This window comes from Lonchura striata, chromosome 7 (assembly GCF_046129695.1).
Source record: "Lonchura striata isolate bLonStr1 chromosome 7, bLonStr1.mat, whole genome shotgun sequence".
Classification (NCBI taxonomy): domain Eukaryota; kingdom Metazoa; phylum Chordata; class Aves; order Passeriformes; family Estrildidae; genus Lonchura; species Lonchura striata.
The window spans coordinates 2810465-2828321 of NC_134609.1; the positions used below are offsets into that span (position 1 = coordinate 2810465).

Here is a 17857-nt window from a genome sequence, read left to right on the forward strand (position 1 = left end):
GAAAAGTGTTAAAAATACACTCTGTAACATTAACTCAAATAACTGAGAAACTGGCAGCACTATAAAAGCAGCTCCAGTTGACAGAAACTTGAAACCACACACCAAAGACGTCCTGCCTGGACTCTAGGCTAGCAGGTCCTCTTACTAATATAGCTTTACTGACATAATACCTACCCAAAAATCTAATGCTACACAGGAGAATAGTTAATCACATATGAACATTAAGTTCTTTCTCCAATTGTCTCCACTTTTTTGCCATATGGAACGTACAGAAATTTCCCTGTTGGAAAGAAAGGTCATCCCAGCAGTTCTTTCATCTTACATCAGATGATGTTATTATTAAAGCATTAAAGATCAATTTATTGCAGAAGCAACTAAAAAAATAAGACCATGAGAACAAGTACTCAAAGTCATGTTAAAAAAAACATTTAATTCTTCTCTCTCCGGCAAAAAACAACCATTTCAGGGAAAGGCTGACAAGCCCATGCACGAATTCCACTTCAAGCAAGTGTTAAAGAGTTTGCTTCATTCTTACAAATGAAGCTTTTAAGTAAAATTCTTTTTTGGCCATCATGTTAGCTAGCAGGAGCAGAAACCTGGGTACAATTCCATACACCTTTCTCTGCAACAGTACCAGCAGAAGGCAATTCTGGCACTGCTGACCACAGCCATTTGTTCCCACTCTCACAACAACAACTGGTTGCAATTGGTACACAAGCACACTGAATTATTCCATGTTAAAAATAGGCATGTAAAGTGAAGAGACAGTTGAATTAAAGCTCCTTAAATTTGTGTGGGTAACAAAGGGCAGGGGGAGAAGTGGCTGAAATACTAATTTTCTAATGACTAGTTATTAGTACAGCATATAAAATTAAGACAGTATGTTACTGAAGCATAACAAACCTATTATAATTGTCACCCCACCATTCCTACATTGTCACCAAACAATAACAAAGAAAAGGTTTCTTGTGAGAGAAGTAGAAGCCTGAAGTTTTTTATCGCTTCCTACATACTTGTAGGATGACTCAGTTCTCAAAAAGTACAGCTTGCCTTTGAGTTAAAATGCACTATGAACACTGCACAGTGTCTGTATTAAAGACTGCAGAAATCCTGAAGTCAAATTTATTCCCCAAAACGGCTCATTTGAGGCAGGTCTCCTAAAGTTCCTCCTAAGACAGGAAAAATCCTGCCCTTCCACTACTCCACTTTTTGCACGGAAAAGCATTTCAAGTAAACTACATCAGGAACCAGTTATTCCTGAGAACTTTATCAGCTGCCAGAACATGGAGAACTGGAGAAAGAACTGCTTATTTTGACAAGTAACAGCTTACAGTATATATATTACTCTCCCATAACATACAAGACTGTTCATCAGCTTGTGTCCAATGCTTGTGTCCAATGTCCAAGGCTCAAGTCTCAGTCACTGAATGCTGGTGCATATGAAAAATGGACCTAGTTGGTTCTCAGCAGAATCCATACAAATTCAGCACAATTCTATCCACCAAGTGTGAACTGAGTCTACTTAAAATAGTAACAGAAGCTGGTTTTGGCCAGCAGCAGAGGTATAGAAAGACACACTTGTTTAACAGTTGCTCAGCAAGTTCATTCATCATGTGATATACTACACATTTGGAAATTGTATAGAATAATGCAATTAAGATTACAACAACTAACATACTAAGAATTCATATTACAAGCCTGTATTTCTTATTCCACTGTAGATAGAGGACTAGATCCAAGCTGGGAACATTCAGCCCTATTTTCCAGTGCAGCTTTTGGATACAGAATTTTGTTTTTCAAAGGGCAAAAAAAGTCAAGAATGCGCCATAAAATAACATCGTGCCCTTAACCAAACTGCACGGTTGAGCTGGAGCTCCTGTGGAGCACTGCCTCATTCAGGGAGGACATAAGGGATTTATACAATGGGCCCTTCATTCCAAAACTACTTGCCAAGATGGAAAGTTTTACTCAAGTTACACACAGAAAACATTGAGAAGTTTGAAAGGATATATACACAAATAAAGATGCAGCACACATGCCCGAGAGTCACAGTAGGAATGGGAGTTGCACAGCCAGTGCTGTGCTGGACAGTCCCCATCACACACTGAACTAATCCTATGCAGCCACTCCCCACAGGTCCCAGTCTCTATCCCACCCCTGGGGACATTCAGTCTAGCCAAATCAAGATTGATTTCTACTTTAACTCCACTGCATAGACTGAAGGACAAAATTCAAGGTGTTCTGTGGGAGTGTGCATAGCACTGTGCTCACACTGCATTTATGACTTAAGAAGATTCTTCTATCCACATGCCCAAAAGCAGCAGTTAATTGCTTTCTGCTGAAACGAAGTATTCTGTGTAGATCTGGATTACTATCAGCTCAGGATGAAAGTCTGGTTGAAAAATATTTAATTCCTTCCTACTGCCGGAAATGTGAGATTAAATACCCTTTACAGCAGGAAATGTGAGAGTAACATCCACATTTAGAATAATGCTTTAAAAGCTTTAGTATTTTGTTTGAAAGGTCAAAGAGTAAAAGCTTGGAATGAACATGTTTGCCCTAAAAACTGAAAGCAGAGCAGTTCAATTGTAGGTGGAGCTGAGGAGGATCTCCTGCTTCCACTCCCATGCCATGGACATGGCAGCAGCCATCACCTCTCCCCAGGTACACACACCCCAAGATGCTGCTCAGGAGAAGATGGCAGAGCAGCTACCTCGGGTGGCCCATTCCATCAACAGTCCTGCCAGCAAGGAAGGAATACATCAGGCTGCACTCAGCCCAGAGGCTGGTAACTAAATTACAGTACAAAAGATTGAGACACATACATTTACAATTACAATGCCAGGGGAAAAGAAAATAAATCGCATAACTTCAGCACTAAAATTTCTATGTAGGCAAACACTGAAGCAAGATGAACTGTGAAGTCTGTGTGTTGTCTTAAACAAAAATGCAAGTCTTAAACAATAGCATTTCCTAAAACATACTATGTGAATATGGAGTCTACATTCATTAGCAGTGACTAATGTGAAAGACCAATTAAAGTCATAATGTGTTTCTAAATCAATTCTTTGAAATAAATATAGCCCATTTAAGGGTCTTCTTTCAAAACTACTCAACCCCTAGTAAGCTATTAGTATGCAGTCTCATCAGCTGACCCTTATATATGAAATGCCATTTTCTATTCTGTTGTTGAGCATGTACTTTTACAGTCTGTATGCTTAAGGCAGGGAAGTAGCTGTAAACAAACACCACGTTGTCTGCCTCAGGGACTCTGCTGTTCACATGGGACTTGCACCCCTCAGTGGCCAGGATCACTGAGTGAAGCCACCTGCCTTCCTTGGACCAGCTCCCAATGGACTGTGCAGCATGCAGCACCCACATGCTCAGCTGTTCTCTCCCTGATGCCATCCAAGCTGACAGGGAATGACTTCTGCTCCCTCTCAGCCTGGACAGGGACTGCTGTCCCGTGAATGACCCCTGCAGCACGCCAGGCAGCCCCAGCAGGGAGCAGGATGGAAGCTTGACTGCTCCCCAGAGTGATACTGGCTGTGTGCCACAGCTGGCTGCAAGATACCTCCTTCCTCTGCCGTGCCCTGAGCAGGGATAAGGGGAAGGGTGAGCGAGGCCAGGAGAATAATAATCAATCAGCAAAAAGGCAGCAGATTCAGGATGACTAGAAGGCATTCAGAAAACACAGCCCTCAAAACACATTATCACCACCACTTTACAAATTAACACTATTTGTGTGACCTCATAAAGAGAGACTGAGTATTTCACAGCTTAAGTAGCTGTGCTCACTGCTCATAGTGATAAAGATACGAGTTTTCACTAGTAGCTCAAGAAATCTGAATTCATGAATTGGCAGAAATTGAAACATAGAGGTAACCATCATCTCAGAAGACCTAAAAAGCAGATGCATCGAAGTATGAGATATATCATTGGAACTTAAGTGTTGTGGATGTAATTTCCCCAAATCCACACACTACTGAGATATTGAGGCATCTTATTTCCGATTCTTCTGCTAATAAAAATTTCCTTCAATATATAAAAATTCATCACAGACGATCTTTCATCTCTAAATCTCCTGAAATAAGAATTTGATAAAGATTTGTTTTCTGACATGTCAATTTAACACAATTTATTTTGCTAATGTATGCTATTTAGCAGGTTTTGAAACACTACATTTTATATGAACAGTGGCTAACTACTACCAGCTAAAAATATCAGTATGACAATGTAAGCTATAAGCCACTACTCCTGCCAAATACATTTAAATTTAACTGTAGAGGAGCGGGTTTAAATCTACATGAAATTTCAGTAGACTGACCTGGCTGGCTGCTCCAACCTCCCTAACAGAGCCAACAAGCCTTTTAATAGTAATCCCCTATTCCTTTGACAACTCTTGAAGAAAATCACTCTCTCCCACATTTGATGTTCAAAATATTTCAGCAACTTTCCAAGCCATTTTTAACACCCTCCTAAAGTCAGCATAGGCAGTTTTCTTGGACACTTTAGTGTCTTTTGACATAGGTTTAACTTTGCACACATGTTTAGCCCCTCCCCGTCTCCCAGTTTGAGATCTGCTATGTCAGAATAAGCATGTGTGCTCTACTAAAAAAAAAAAAAAAATAGGTAAAAAAAAAAAACTAATCATGAAAGTGTGCTCTTCTTCCCATCAAGACTGATCCCACTACTACAGTTCTGTTCCTGAAATCCTATAGCATGCTCCACCAGCTCATGGTGACAGGATAATCTTTTCACCTGCTGGAGGCAGCAGTCAGCTCTTGAAAAACAGGGAACAAAATCAAGAACACATGCATTGTGTCCATTTGCTTGCACGAAGCAGGCACGCTCAGCATTTTGGCATGACAAACCCAAGAGGCTTAACATGCCAAAATAAAGATTTTTTTCAGTGAGTCTCCTCTTTCATACGGTTTAAAAATCATGCCTATTTTAGTTCTTTGGTATTGTGGTGGTTGTTTTTCCCAAGCATCTGATCTGCACTTAACTAATTCTGCACAAATATTCATGAGCATGTTGAACGAGTTTTAACAAATAGAGCAGGCATCTTGCCAGTCACAGCTGAACAGCAATGAAATCTAAACACAGACATTGCAGAAAAAGTTATTCATTATTTCAGAAGAAAGTGGGAGGAGATACCAGTGTTACGTATTTTACAATATTTCTGATAGAACCTAAAAATTAACAAGGAAATATTCAACCATAGCCAAACATGAGGAACACCTACAAAGCTTAAGAACCCTTACAGGTGCTTATTGTAATAAATTTGTAATACAAAGAATTTGCATTTTAGCATTTAGCAATTAAACTTTTTCTCCCAGTAGAGCACTTTGGGTGTTTGTACGTTGTGTTTATTTGGTTTATTTAAATAACCAATTTTCACTCTGAATACTTTCATTCCTTTGGAGGTGCATTCTATTGCATTCTAAATTATTTCATGTCTCAAGGCAATATTAAGAATTTGAATAACAATAAAACCCCTACAGTGATCAAATTTCATCACTTTCTCAGTATTTTAGGCTCATTATGACCATATTTAAAAACAAAAAGCTATAATGCTACCACCCACACATATCTTTAAAAAAAGAGAAAATAGAAAAACAAGATATGCATTACTACTTTTCCAAAGCTTTTTGAGGTAGCATGTGAAAACGTAGTTTTTAGGAATGTCTTTTATTTATAGTGCAGGAAGTTCACATAGAAGCCCAGACATTTAAGCTAAATGCCAGCTATACATACTCAGCTTTGACAGCCAGGGATCTCTACCCTGTTTTCTGTTATCTACTGACAGTAGTAGATAGTTCAGGTTTTCAGTGATGTTACTATGAGCACAATGGTTCCATTTATTCCCAGGAAGAAATTATTCCTGATTGTCTTAAACCTGTGACTTCACTTGGACATACACCTTTCTCTTTTTTATTTTGGTTTAAATTACTATTAGGTAGGATACACATTGTCTCAACTATGTTCCTTTCAGTGGTGCACAAATTGCTTAGAATCTTACATATAAGCTTGTATTTTGTCTTTCCTACACCCAGAGCTCTCTGAAATACTGAAGGTGATGAGTTTTTGTAGGAAGGTAATCTGGGAAAAACAACATATTACTCCATAATTTAATAGAAACCACATGACAAAGCAAGTATAGGCTAAACACCAATAGGCAGGCTTATGCTTAGTATATTAATTTAATAATTCACTCAACGAGCTGCAAACAGATTAATTGTGTCAAGAGAATTTTTAACCATGGTAGTAGTCTTTCATGCCTTAATTCATATGTGGCATTACCTCAAGTTGATTGGAGAAAAACAGCAGAAAAGCCAGAAATCCTTTAAAAAGTTTGTTTATCAACAAGGAAGAACAACAGAGACAGAAAAGAAACAATGGTCATCTTTATTAAAAGCCTGCACAGAAAACTGAATGGTACCTTTTGAATTAGAGCAAACTGATCTGATCATCCAAGAAATAAGAATACAAGCCATCCTAAACAAACAAACCAACAAACAGAGTAAGAGGAGGAACGGGCTGCAAGCCTTTAATTGTGTCCCAGGTTTTCAGTAGACTTGCAGAATTTATCTTTTTTATGCAAGAGTGGTAAATCCGCACTAAAATTACACTGTTCTATATCAAACTCAAAAGCAATTAATGCAAACAGAAACTTACCTTTACAGCTGCTGTCACTGCAGCAGTTGCTGCCAAATTCAACCCTTGCCTTCCAAAATTCACCATGGTCTCATACCCTCTTTCTTTGGCTTGGACAATGTACTCATCAATCTCCTAAAAAAAAAAAAAAAAAAAAAAATTTAAATTTTAGAAGGCTGCTCTTAAGAGAGCAGAATTACTCCACAGTATTATTTTTCCATCAGTAAAGGAAGACAGAAGAAATATTTAATGGGATATATCTTTGTATTCAGAGGTTTCATTCATTACAATTGTCTCATTTTAAAAAAGGATTATATGTGGTCAAACAAAAAGATAAAGTAGATTTTTGTACAGCTCAGAAACATTGCAACAAGCTTCTTACAGAGAGTAAGCTTAACTTATTGGACAGAAGCATTTCAAGAAATAACATCATCTAACATGAAGAAGCCAAGGAGCTCCCCTAGAAAGGTAGAGCCGACTCACAGAGAACTCCCAAAGGCACAGCTTTGAAATAGTTAAGCACCAAGGACAATACAGTCATGACATTTATCTCCAGCTCTGGCAAATGCCTGGAGTTGAAGATAAAAGTCTGCAAGGTACTTCCCAACAGCTTGCAGACTACAGGGACATATCCCTTCACCTTACAAAGTCGAAAATTGTTTATAGTACAATCTTCAGAAGGTCAAGATGACCTTACTGTTCCTATCAGTGGCAATCTTGTCAGCTACTTGCTTTGCCTAATAAAGGCCAAGCCTAGCCTTATGAACTGACCTTTAGGAATGCTATTTTCTGTAGTGTGAGGTTTCTCAGTGCTTGTCTTCACACCTTTGCTAATTGCTCTTTCCACACATCCAAGCAGGATGCTGAAAAAGAGCTAAGCAGAGCTGTGTTCCTGTCATGCTTTGACTAAAGCTAACCGTCTTCTAGCTATTTTTATGTTTGGATATTTACTGTCGCAGACTGGTGTACCCTTAAAACTCAGTGACAAGTCTCTCCTCTTATCTTGTCAGTTTGCAAAACAAAAAAAGTCATCGATGTCAATCATCCTGAGAAGTGTTATTACTAGTTTATGCTAGAAAAAAATGTTAACATAAACAGCTTTTAGTAAGGCTGTGTTCATAGTTCTGTGCAGAGAGCACTGCACACGTGCTTGCAGTGGAAAGTCAAGCTGCATCACTTCCACTCAGCTCAGAGGGGCTCCTCAGAGTGCATCAAGCAGAGCAGGGAACACCAAGCTCTCATGTCAATAGGAAGCAGGACCTTGTCTGCTCAGGCAAGTGAAACAGAAGCACAGACAAAGACAGTCATGTGCATTTGCCTCTGCTAGTCCAAATTCATGCTGCCAGGCAAGACAGTAACAAGCTGCTCTGCTTTTACAGTGTATCTAGCAACAGCTTTTATTTCAGCATATGGTGTTTCCATATTAGGCATTAAAAATCTCAGAAGTAATTTCTTACCCTTTCTTTAGAAGAAAGCAGTGGGTGGAGGAATTTTCTGTAGATTAAACTTGCCCCTCTAGTATATGGGGAAAGGAGCCAGATAACAAAAGCTATCTTCAGTTCATAGTACAGTGGAAACCTACAGACAAGTTAAAGGTTGCACAAAATCAACAACTGCAGTAAGAAAATGCACAGTAATTAATCATTATGAAGAGATCTTTTAAAAAGCCACAGTTATATTAGCATATAGGATTCTTCAAATACAAGAAGTTACATTAGACAAAAATTAAATGAGTTATGGAATTATGGACTACTGTCATTTAAGAAATTATAACAGCTAATATACTTGGCTTTTCATTATACATTCCTGCATAGAAAAGTTCTATGCCATCCTTGTAACAGTTCCATTCCCCTGTTCACTTTCTACATTGAAACTGGAAATGTTATAGTCCCTACTTCAAGTGACAGTGTACAGCAAACTGGAAAACAGATGCTGTTCATCTATGCACCAAGATCTTTTCCTGTAAAAAGGGTTATTCCACAAGCACAACTTCTTTATACAAAATAAATCAGTGCAAATCAAAAAAACATCAGAAACCAATGTAGTTTCCTTTATTGTTCATAAAAAGCAGGGTCTTACCAAGAGACTGTTAGGTCAGTTATCGTTTCAGTCACTGTATAAAGAGCAAACACAATCCAGTACATCATCCAGCGAACCTGGAAATTAAAATATCATTTTCACTAAGAGCTTGGATTTCACCTATAAACATAATATACTATACACTGTACAGTGTGTTCAGAGTTATCAAAGCAAGACATTCAACAGTAGCTCAGTCTTCATAAACCAGCTTTCAGGTGAAATGATCAGGTGACGATCCTGAAAGATTTCTGCTCACAAGTAGAACTGGTGGAAGCTGCCACAAAGCTCAGTGAAATGGCTGTGTCACCAGGGTCACAACCTCACCTAGGCTGGCTTCACAGATTTGATTCTGTCTCCACAAAGCTTTAGTGATAGGATCGTCTACCAAGAAAAACAAACAAACAAACAAAAAAAAAAAAAAAAAAAAAAAAAACACAAAACAAAACAAACAAAAAAAACCAAACAAAACAAAACAGTGCAGAATTACGTATAAAGAGCAATTGCCACCATAACACTAAAGGATATTTCATTCTCTTCCGCACTCAACTATATGTTCACATACAAGCTTATGTTAATACCATGCACACAAAAGGCAGCATTAGTGAACCTTTGCCTTAATTTTACAGTATGTGTTATTCAGCTTTATATTAAGTTCCACGTCTGTGATTAATAGTATGGTATTAACACTGAGGCAAGGCAACATAAAAAACATTTTCATGGAGATTTTAATTCTGTTTATATGCCAAGAACTACAAAATTCTTGTTAATAAAAAAAGCTCACATGTTAATGCTTATGGGGTTTACAGGTATAAACATTTTTTTATTTAAGGTTTGCACTATATATCATTGCTTTGAAATCAGACAATGCTCTCAAAATAGTATAGTTTGTTTTATAACAGTTAAGAGACTCACTCATTTTTCTTGAGCATTTGTTCAAATGTGGTTGCCTAAGCTGATTACATCTTTCAGAAAAAGTACTACAGAAATAGTTCCCAATGCATTTGTCTTCCCTAAGCTATCAGATGCCAAATGCAAAGTATTTCCAAAATGGGTCACTGCAAACCACCACTGGTTATTTGTACAAACTGAATATACACATGTTCTTTAAATTCCTAGAAAAAAGCCTGCAACAACACAAAACCATTTAAAAACAAACAAAAACAAAAAACCAAACCAGCAAAGAATAAAACAAAGCCACCACAACTGTTAGAGACTAGTTTGAGCCCTAAATTCAGGATACTCTCTTTCGAAGGGAGGATATATATACACACGCACCTTCCCACAGAGGATGTGGCTCAGATTTAATCTTCACTTTTAAAACAATCTTTTTGAAGTGGATTTAAACAACTACTCAAAACTTAATGATACACTGCTGCCTATTTCATGGATGTGCATTATAGCTTAAAACCACTTCCTCTGTCAGAACCTGAGACCCATTTATTTTAAATGCTCTTCTGTGTTTCAGTGTGAAAAGAAACTCAGTCATGTGATAACATTCTTCATTTCAATCTCTCAGAGGATTTAGATATTTTAGGCTTGAATAAACGAAGACAAATGTACACAACAGCTGAAGTCACTGCTGACAAGCCATGTGATATTTAGACTGGTGACCCTTCCATGAACCTGAGTCAACACCTGAATGAAAACAAAATTAAATCCAACCTTGCCCCATCAACTTAAGCATAATGCAATGCAATTTTTAAGATGCCATGCAAGACTGTATTTTTCCCCAAAATGATTTATCCAGGCTGTTCTTTCTTGAATCAACACCTATTTACCCAATCAAGGACAGCAATGGAAGTGGAATTTCTCCTGGGCTGTTAGGAACAGTTAAAAAAGCCCCGCAGAATGGCACATGAGATCTGCCAGGAGTCCTGCTGAGGACTGGGCAAAGATTCTATAAAACACAAATCATATTCTAGTACAACTAATGCAGTAGGCACCACAAGTATCCTTGACAAATGAACCTGAGCATCTTAGCGGGGTTTTCATAACAGAAAAAAAGAAAAAAAGACATGAAAAATTGAAGGTCAGATTTCACACTACCCAGAATACTGTCATCTACTTTAAGTAACAGAAGCTTTGATTGAGTTCTACTTTTCATGTTAAAAGAGTGATTACAGATTGGTTTCATTGAGGGTTTTTTCCTAGCATCTAAGTGTTAAACTCATCTTTGTTGGCTCTGTCTAAAGCACATTCTTTCAGGTCAAGATTTGGAAGCCAGGATTTGAAAAGGCTGGTCTATTCAGATTATAAACTACATTTCATATGTTTATTTCAAGTACTTCAGTGCAATACAGTGAAAAAACATCTCAAATATCTTAGTCAACTCCATTAAACCAGGGGAATTACAACAACAAATAAATCTCCTCAAAGGCACAGATTCTAAGTTTTATCATCAAAGTCCATAAGTCTTTTAAATTACCATAATCAGCACAACACGTTTTCTCCCAGAAATAATCTTTGACCAGTTTGCTGCATCATAACCTACACAACAAGTCAAGATTTCTATTCTTTTTGTTTGCTTGGTTTTTAGTGGTAGAAGTAATGGCTGAGTAAAATATCTTACTGTTACAAAGCTCTTATCAATTCAGCAACAAACACAGATGGCTCCTGAGCCACACACACAAAACCCTGGAAAGGAAGTTGTGCTTGGACCACAATGTGAGTGGCAGCAGACCTGAGCCATTTGGAAAGCTGCATTTAAATCTAAATCCTTTACTGTGAAAGAAAATGACCCAGCTGGGAAAATTACAGCCATGGATCACCCCCTAAGACCTATGTGGACAGTCAACCCAGCCAGCAATGGAGTGATAACTCACTTGATGAGTCATTGTCATGCCCTGCTAATGAAAAAGTCACTGTGATGGCTCTTTTTCATCTTGGTGCCATGAATATTTTGTATCTGACTGCAAGTTCACATACAGTGAACTGTGAACTGTTCAAAGACCACAGGTTCACACTAAAAGAACTAAAAAAAAAAATCTAACTCCAGGCCCTACTAGCAGGGGTCCTGTGTAAGGATGCCCAAGAAAAACAGTTAGGTCATGGCTAACTCGATAACTGAGGTGAGAAAAATCTCACCACTCTAACATATTACTTCTCTTTTTCTAGCAAGCATAGTGCAAGACGCAATGGTAACCTCTCCAATTAAAGTGATTTCCTTTATTTTGGTTGGAAACTGCTATGCCCTACTTAGCTTGTGGATCAGTTTTGAAGGAGCAGGGAGGAAAAGCAGATTATAAATTCCTTGCATTATTGACTTTCCTGACAGAGTAATATGAGCATGAGACAGAGAAAATTCTCCTCTTGGTGATTTTTTTTCCTCCCATGAGTTTAACTCTGGCAGGCACCAGCTCTGTCTCACAAATAAGCTCCAATCAGCTTGTACACAGAAATCAGAAGTACAAATATGATGTCCTTGGAGGTGATCAGGCTAAATTAAGACATTCAAGGGGAGGAACAACAGCTACCACAGTCTGCAACTACAACCAGGTACAAAGTGGAGACATGACACACCAGACAACAGCCCTAGGTCACAGCTATGCCAAGTTAAGAGTAACTGATGGGCCTGACCCCACCCTGAGTCAGGCAGCCAAGTTAAGACCAAGATTCAGGACAGGTTATTTGCTGAAATCAAGCCAGGCTGTCTCTTAAAACAAGGAAGTAGCTCAGTGACTAAAGCTCCTTGTGACTGCAGCTGGTTAACATTCTCATGATTATCATCATTGCTCACACTGACAAGTAAATAATTTAATAGCTTAATTAAAAACTGAAGTAACTATAATTGTGTTTTCCTCCATCTTTCCCTTCTGTCTGTTCTGCTTCTTTTCTCTGCACCACCTTAACCAAATCTTTTCCTTCCCTAGTTGTATTTTTTCTCCTCTTTGAGGAACAATAGATTAGCAAGAACTAACCTGTTTTTAGGTAGATTCTGAGTCCCCTACTGAGCTGCTGCTGCTCTTCTAGTGGTCACCATGAATCAGTTTGTCAATACAGTGTTGGAAGAATTAGGAAACTTTCATTCTACTCCCTGTCTAAAAGTACTTTGTATTAGTATTGTACTTAGTATTGTAATCAGTGTTGTACAATACTTAGTATTGTATTCAGTATTTTGTACTTTGCTAAAATGGAACCAAGACTTTAGGGTTTATATTAAAAATACTCTAAAATAAATCTATATACAGCATAGCGTGTCCTCCGAACAAAACCAGAGGATTACCACTAGGTTCACACAAGTGCTGTACCTAACAGTATGACAGTCAATTCAAGCTTTAACATGATTTATTACACAATGAACATGTCACAGATCTATGCCAGCAGACATGTAATTAAACAATTAAAAGGATTGAGACTTACATATTCCTTCACATTTTTTGTCTTCACGGCTTTGTATGAGTAGTATGCAGGATACAGCATCCCGAACACCAGCCTATTGGAAAACAGAAAGAGTTTTCAGGATCTGTTACACTGTATATGACAAAACAGTGACAATATGTCGTTAGAACAATGCAGCCAACTTAATATAAAAAATCGTGTTCTCTAGCATTAAAAAAATATATAAAATAAAAACTAAAAAATCAGTGTCATATTTTCCTTGGAAGAAGTTTCATGATCGACAAAACTAGAACAACATGAACATAAATGGGTGTGTGCCCTAAAGACAACAAACTGTTTTGTAAGGCTGTTTCTAAGACAAAATGTAAAACCAGTTGTTCTGGTTCTTCTACAAGGAAAACCAGTCCTGCAGCCCTTCCACACCAGAAGATAGCACTGGCAGTGCTATCACACTTGAAGAGCCTCTGAACCTATCAGCAGTTAATCACATTCATTTACTTTTATCAGATTACCAGAAGCTTATTTCCAAAAGAATTTTAAGTCAACACTGACTTAGAAAATTTCATCTCCTTTTGCTAGAACTCTGCAACAGCAACATTTAGAAATGGAGAAAAAGTGGGAATTAATTGAATAGATTTTTGCCCCTGTGGAAAACTGTTCTGTAACACACCAGCTCTAATATCTCTCACTTTCTCTTGTTCTGGCTGAAATTACAATTATATTAGAGATAAGAAAAGCCTTTGTTCGTCCTTTAACCAATAAAGCAGACTTTATAAGGGTAGAAATCATTTATTCAAAGAGAAGATACAGAAGAGATTCCTGAACACCATAACCACCATCAACTGTCTGACATGCATAATAACTCCACCAGTTACTGGTCATCTATGCACCTCTCCCTAATTCTAAAATTAGCAGTCCAAAGTTATTTAAATAACTATTAGTAGCCTGCTCATGCAAGTGTCTTGCAAGCATATGAACGGGAAACAGCTTGAGTATTTCATTTTACAGATTTTTCAGCTACACTTTTCCACTCACTTAACTGTCAGGTAGCATCACTTCTATAAGGAAAAAAACCAATGTATTTTAAAATTTAAACAGCAATTTATACTCTGAACTCTTGAACTGCTATAAACATGAACAGGGACAAAACAGAATTTTAAGAACACTTCTTCAGAAATAACTGATCTTAAGCAGAAAACTTAATACAGCAACAGTAAGACAATCATAAAACTAAAGATGACCTCAAGTTAAATATGAACACTAGCATAAGACAAATACAACAAAGCTACCTAGCTTTTCCCATCTAGAAAAATCTGTTATTCAATACTAAACAAATCGGGAGTTAAAAAAATAACTATTTTAGTAACCACTTTTTATTTTAAAGAATTGTTCTAGAAATCACTTTAAAACTACAGAGCGCAGTGTTTAACACCAGAATATATCATTATCATATTATTCCATGATATTATTTTATTATATATACGCCAATATAGAATAATTTATTAGTGTTTTCAATACTGCTGTAAAACGGAAGTGTTAGAAAACCTTGTTTGTTCACTAGAAGTGGGTAGACAGCATTAAAACAAAACACCAGCACCTTTAGTCAGTAATAATAGGAACAGTACTGTCAAGTTTTTATCTCCTTACAGCCAGAGCTGACACTGAAAGCGTGGCATGATGCTGCTGCCAGCTTTAGCACACACATCATCTTCACACAGGCAAAGTCCTCTGACTTTAGTTAAGCCTACCGGGCAAATTTACAGGCTAAAAGGCAACTTGTCCACAGTGAGTGCAGCTGAAAGCCAGCAAATTCACTTTTACCTTCCATCTCTGCATGATGGATCAGTATACTGGCAAAAGAGATCACTGCAGCTGGCTGAGGCACAGACAGCTAGAGGAGGAACAGCAGGGAGCCTGGGCACACAGATGGCTACAAAAGCCCCACATGTTCTAGTCCTTTTCCTCTTTGGATCCACACCTCCAAAAAGCTCAAAGCTGTCAGCAACACCCACTGCTACACATTAGAAACACATCCATCCTCTGATATTTCTACAGAAACTATACAACTACTTTAAGGATGTTCCCAATTATTCTATGGCTTTTCAAATTTAAAAGCTCGAATGTTATTTTTCAAAGCATGGTTTGTATTTCACACTGAGTATCAGCACACTGCACAAATGTAACAGACAAAACAAAGGCAGTTTCCACAGATGGAAACAGATTTCTGCTTCATGTGATGTCATTTACTTTATATTATTAGTAGATACATGGATAATCCTGCTTACCAATGTAATTTCACTGCCAGTTGTAAGCCCAGCTATTTCAGGTTTTTAGCTGGACTCAGTAGCTACCATAGCATTCCATTTTTAGTACAGCCATCTCCTCTACAGACATTTTGCTCATATAAAATGCTTCTCAAATATATTAGGAGATTAAAATAAAAATACAAATAAAAACATATCAAAGAGCCTTTAGATCTGAATAAAACAATGAATTTGCATATCCATATAGCTGTATTTTTAATAAACTCAACCTACTGCATTATTATCACATAATCTATGGTCTTACACTTATAATAGCTTCAAAGTGAATATTTGTTTGAAAAGCTCATTTATGAAGCAAAGCAACCAAGTTTACATCTGACTGATAACTGAAATATCAGTCATCTGTATACATGTTGCTCTGGCACTAACATATTTCAGCTGGATAGTAAACAACTCTAAAGCCACAGTTTAAAAAAAATATTAAAAATAAAAGAAACTAAGAAACAAAAGCCGCTCAAAAGTAGTACTTGCATCCAGACTCCTCACACACTAAGCCACTAACATCAACAACGCTTTTAAGGGTTCAGTCTGTTCACATTGCCAAGTATTGCCCAAAGCATGGAATTGGCACTTTATTCTTTCATTCCTCCAAAATGCAAAAAGGGAGCACTGTCTGTTCCTTACCTAACAGTTAAAGCAATCCAGGAAACTCTTTTAGTATGAGATGCTTTGGATTCACAAAACTCCCTTTCCCTAAAAATTTTGCAGTAGAGATGACACCCATTTGTCCACTCACATAAAGGCCGAGGATCTGCACAGACTGATACAGAGCCAGACACTGTGTGCATCTACAGCAGGAATATGTACCTACACCCTTGAGTGGCAGGCTGAATAAAAGAATCCTTCATGCCTCCACAAAAACATGGACCTGAATATAAAGACCTGATAAACTGCCTTGCTCTGCCGACCATGCCCAGCTCCCCTTCTCAATATTAAGTATTTCCCTGTTACATGAGGAATGGTTCCATCCCATCATAAACATACACAAGTTTTTTCCTAAGAGCTGCTCAGACAACATGGAAATACCAGCAGTAATGTAGGTAACACTGAATGCAGAAACTAGGTCTGGTGGTGGTAAAACAATTTTACTTCTAGATGCACTATAATTACTATTCCACATATGGTTAGCAAGTTTAGCCTAAACAAGATTTCATTTGAAAGGAAGTTTGCTAATGAAAACTAAACAGCAGAATAAAAATCTAAAGAACAATGCTTGAAACTTTGGCTGTCTGTTCTTGGCTGTAAAAAAGGCAAATAGAGCCATATGCCTCACCAGTGGGATTTCAGTCAGCACACACTGGAAAAGCAGAAGCATTTTTGCTTTGACTGTATACTGCCCATATACTTCCAAGCCACTCCCATCGAAGATCAGCAGTTTGGACTTTGCTCTGCTTTTGTTTTGGCTACTAAGTGATGAGGCTACAGTTATGGATTAAGTTTTGCCTGCTGTGCACCTCTGTGGCACTCTCAAACTTGAAATAAAGCAGATAAGGAGTACATGGAAGAATCCTGTTCAGGGGGAAAACCCAAAAACCCTGCACATGTTGGGTTGACCCAGGCTGGACACCAGGTGCCCACCAAAGCCATGTGGTCACTCCCCTCCTCAGCTGGGCAGGGGAAAGAAAACACAACAGAAAGCTCAAAGGCTGTGGGGAGAGATAAGGACAGAGATCCCTCACCAGTTACTCCCATGGGCAATTGCCAACCCATTTCGGGTAATTTGATTGTTTATCTATTACCAATCAAACCTTAACACACAAACCCAATTCACTGCCAAAAAAGCAAGACTCTCAAATCATGCCTCACCCCTCCCCCTGAGTGTTACAGCTAGGTAGTGATTTCTAGACTACGCCAGCTACCAGCTACAGTTCACATGTCCAGATAAACAAAAGCTTGCCCTGGCATTTTTGTCCTGAATGTTTTTGAAAAGCACTACACTAAACAAAGTCATTCTGCCTAGCACCTGACCGAATTTAGTTCCATTTTGTTATTCAGATACACAATACTAACCACACAATCTACAGTAAAACACTACCTATTCAAGTAACTACAAAAACTACCCTTTGACCAAAATGCTAGTCTGCTACAGGGACAGGGAAGCACGAGGATCAGCTCCTGAACCCCTCAAAAAATAGTATCCTACTTTTTCTTCCAACGCCCCCACTTAGGCAAGAAGCAAAGAAAATCATGTAAATCCTATTAAAAGGATGTGTCTGCCAACAGTAGCGAACTTGAAATTTAGCAACTCCTTTAGTTACCAAAATGCAGGAAGGCAATCAGAAACAGTTCTGTTAAAATCCTCTCAGCATTCTTATGACCAGAATACAAAAGCTAGAGAAAAAAATGTCTTAACAGTTAAAGAATATACCCAGAAGCACTGATAGAGCTGAATAAAGCACATTCTTGAACAGAGCAATGCAGCTGTTAACTTTCCAACTTAGAAAGCTGAAATTCTC

General features: G+C 38.0%; 1 protein-coding gene across 1 annotated transcript in view; it reads right to left on the reverse strand.

The window, feature by feature from the left end:
- The window catches only part of REEP3 (receptor accessory protein 3), a 37248-nt gene that overhangs the window by 7811 nt on the left and 11580 nt on the right, over nt 1-17857 (reverse strand). The window contains exons 2-5 of the mRNA XM_021535587.2: nt 13099-13171; nt 8740-8816; nt 8118-8238; nt 6682-6795 (exon numbers count right to left, since the gene is read on the reverse strand). Coding sequence (XP_021391262.1) covers nt 6682-6795; nt 8118-8238; nt 8740-8816; nt 13099-13171 — 385 coding nt within the window. The remainder of the gene's footprint in view (nt 1-6681; nt 6796-8117; nt 8239-8739; nt 8817-13098; nt 13172-17857) is intronic.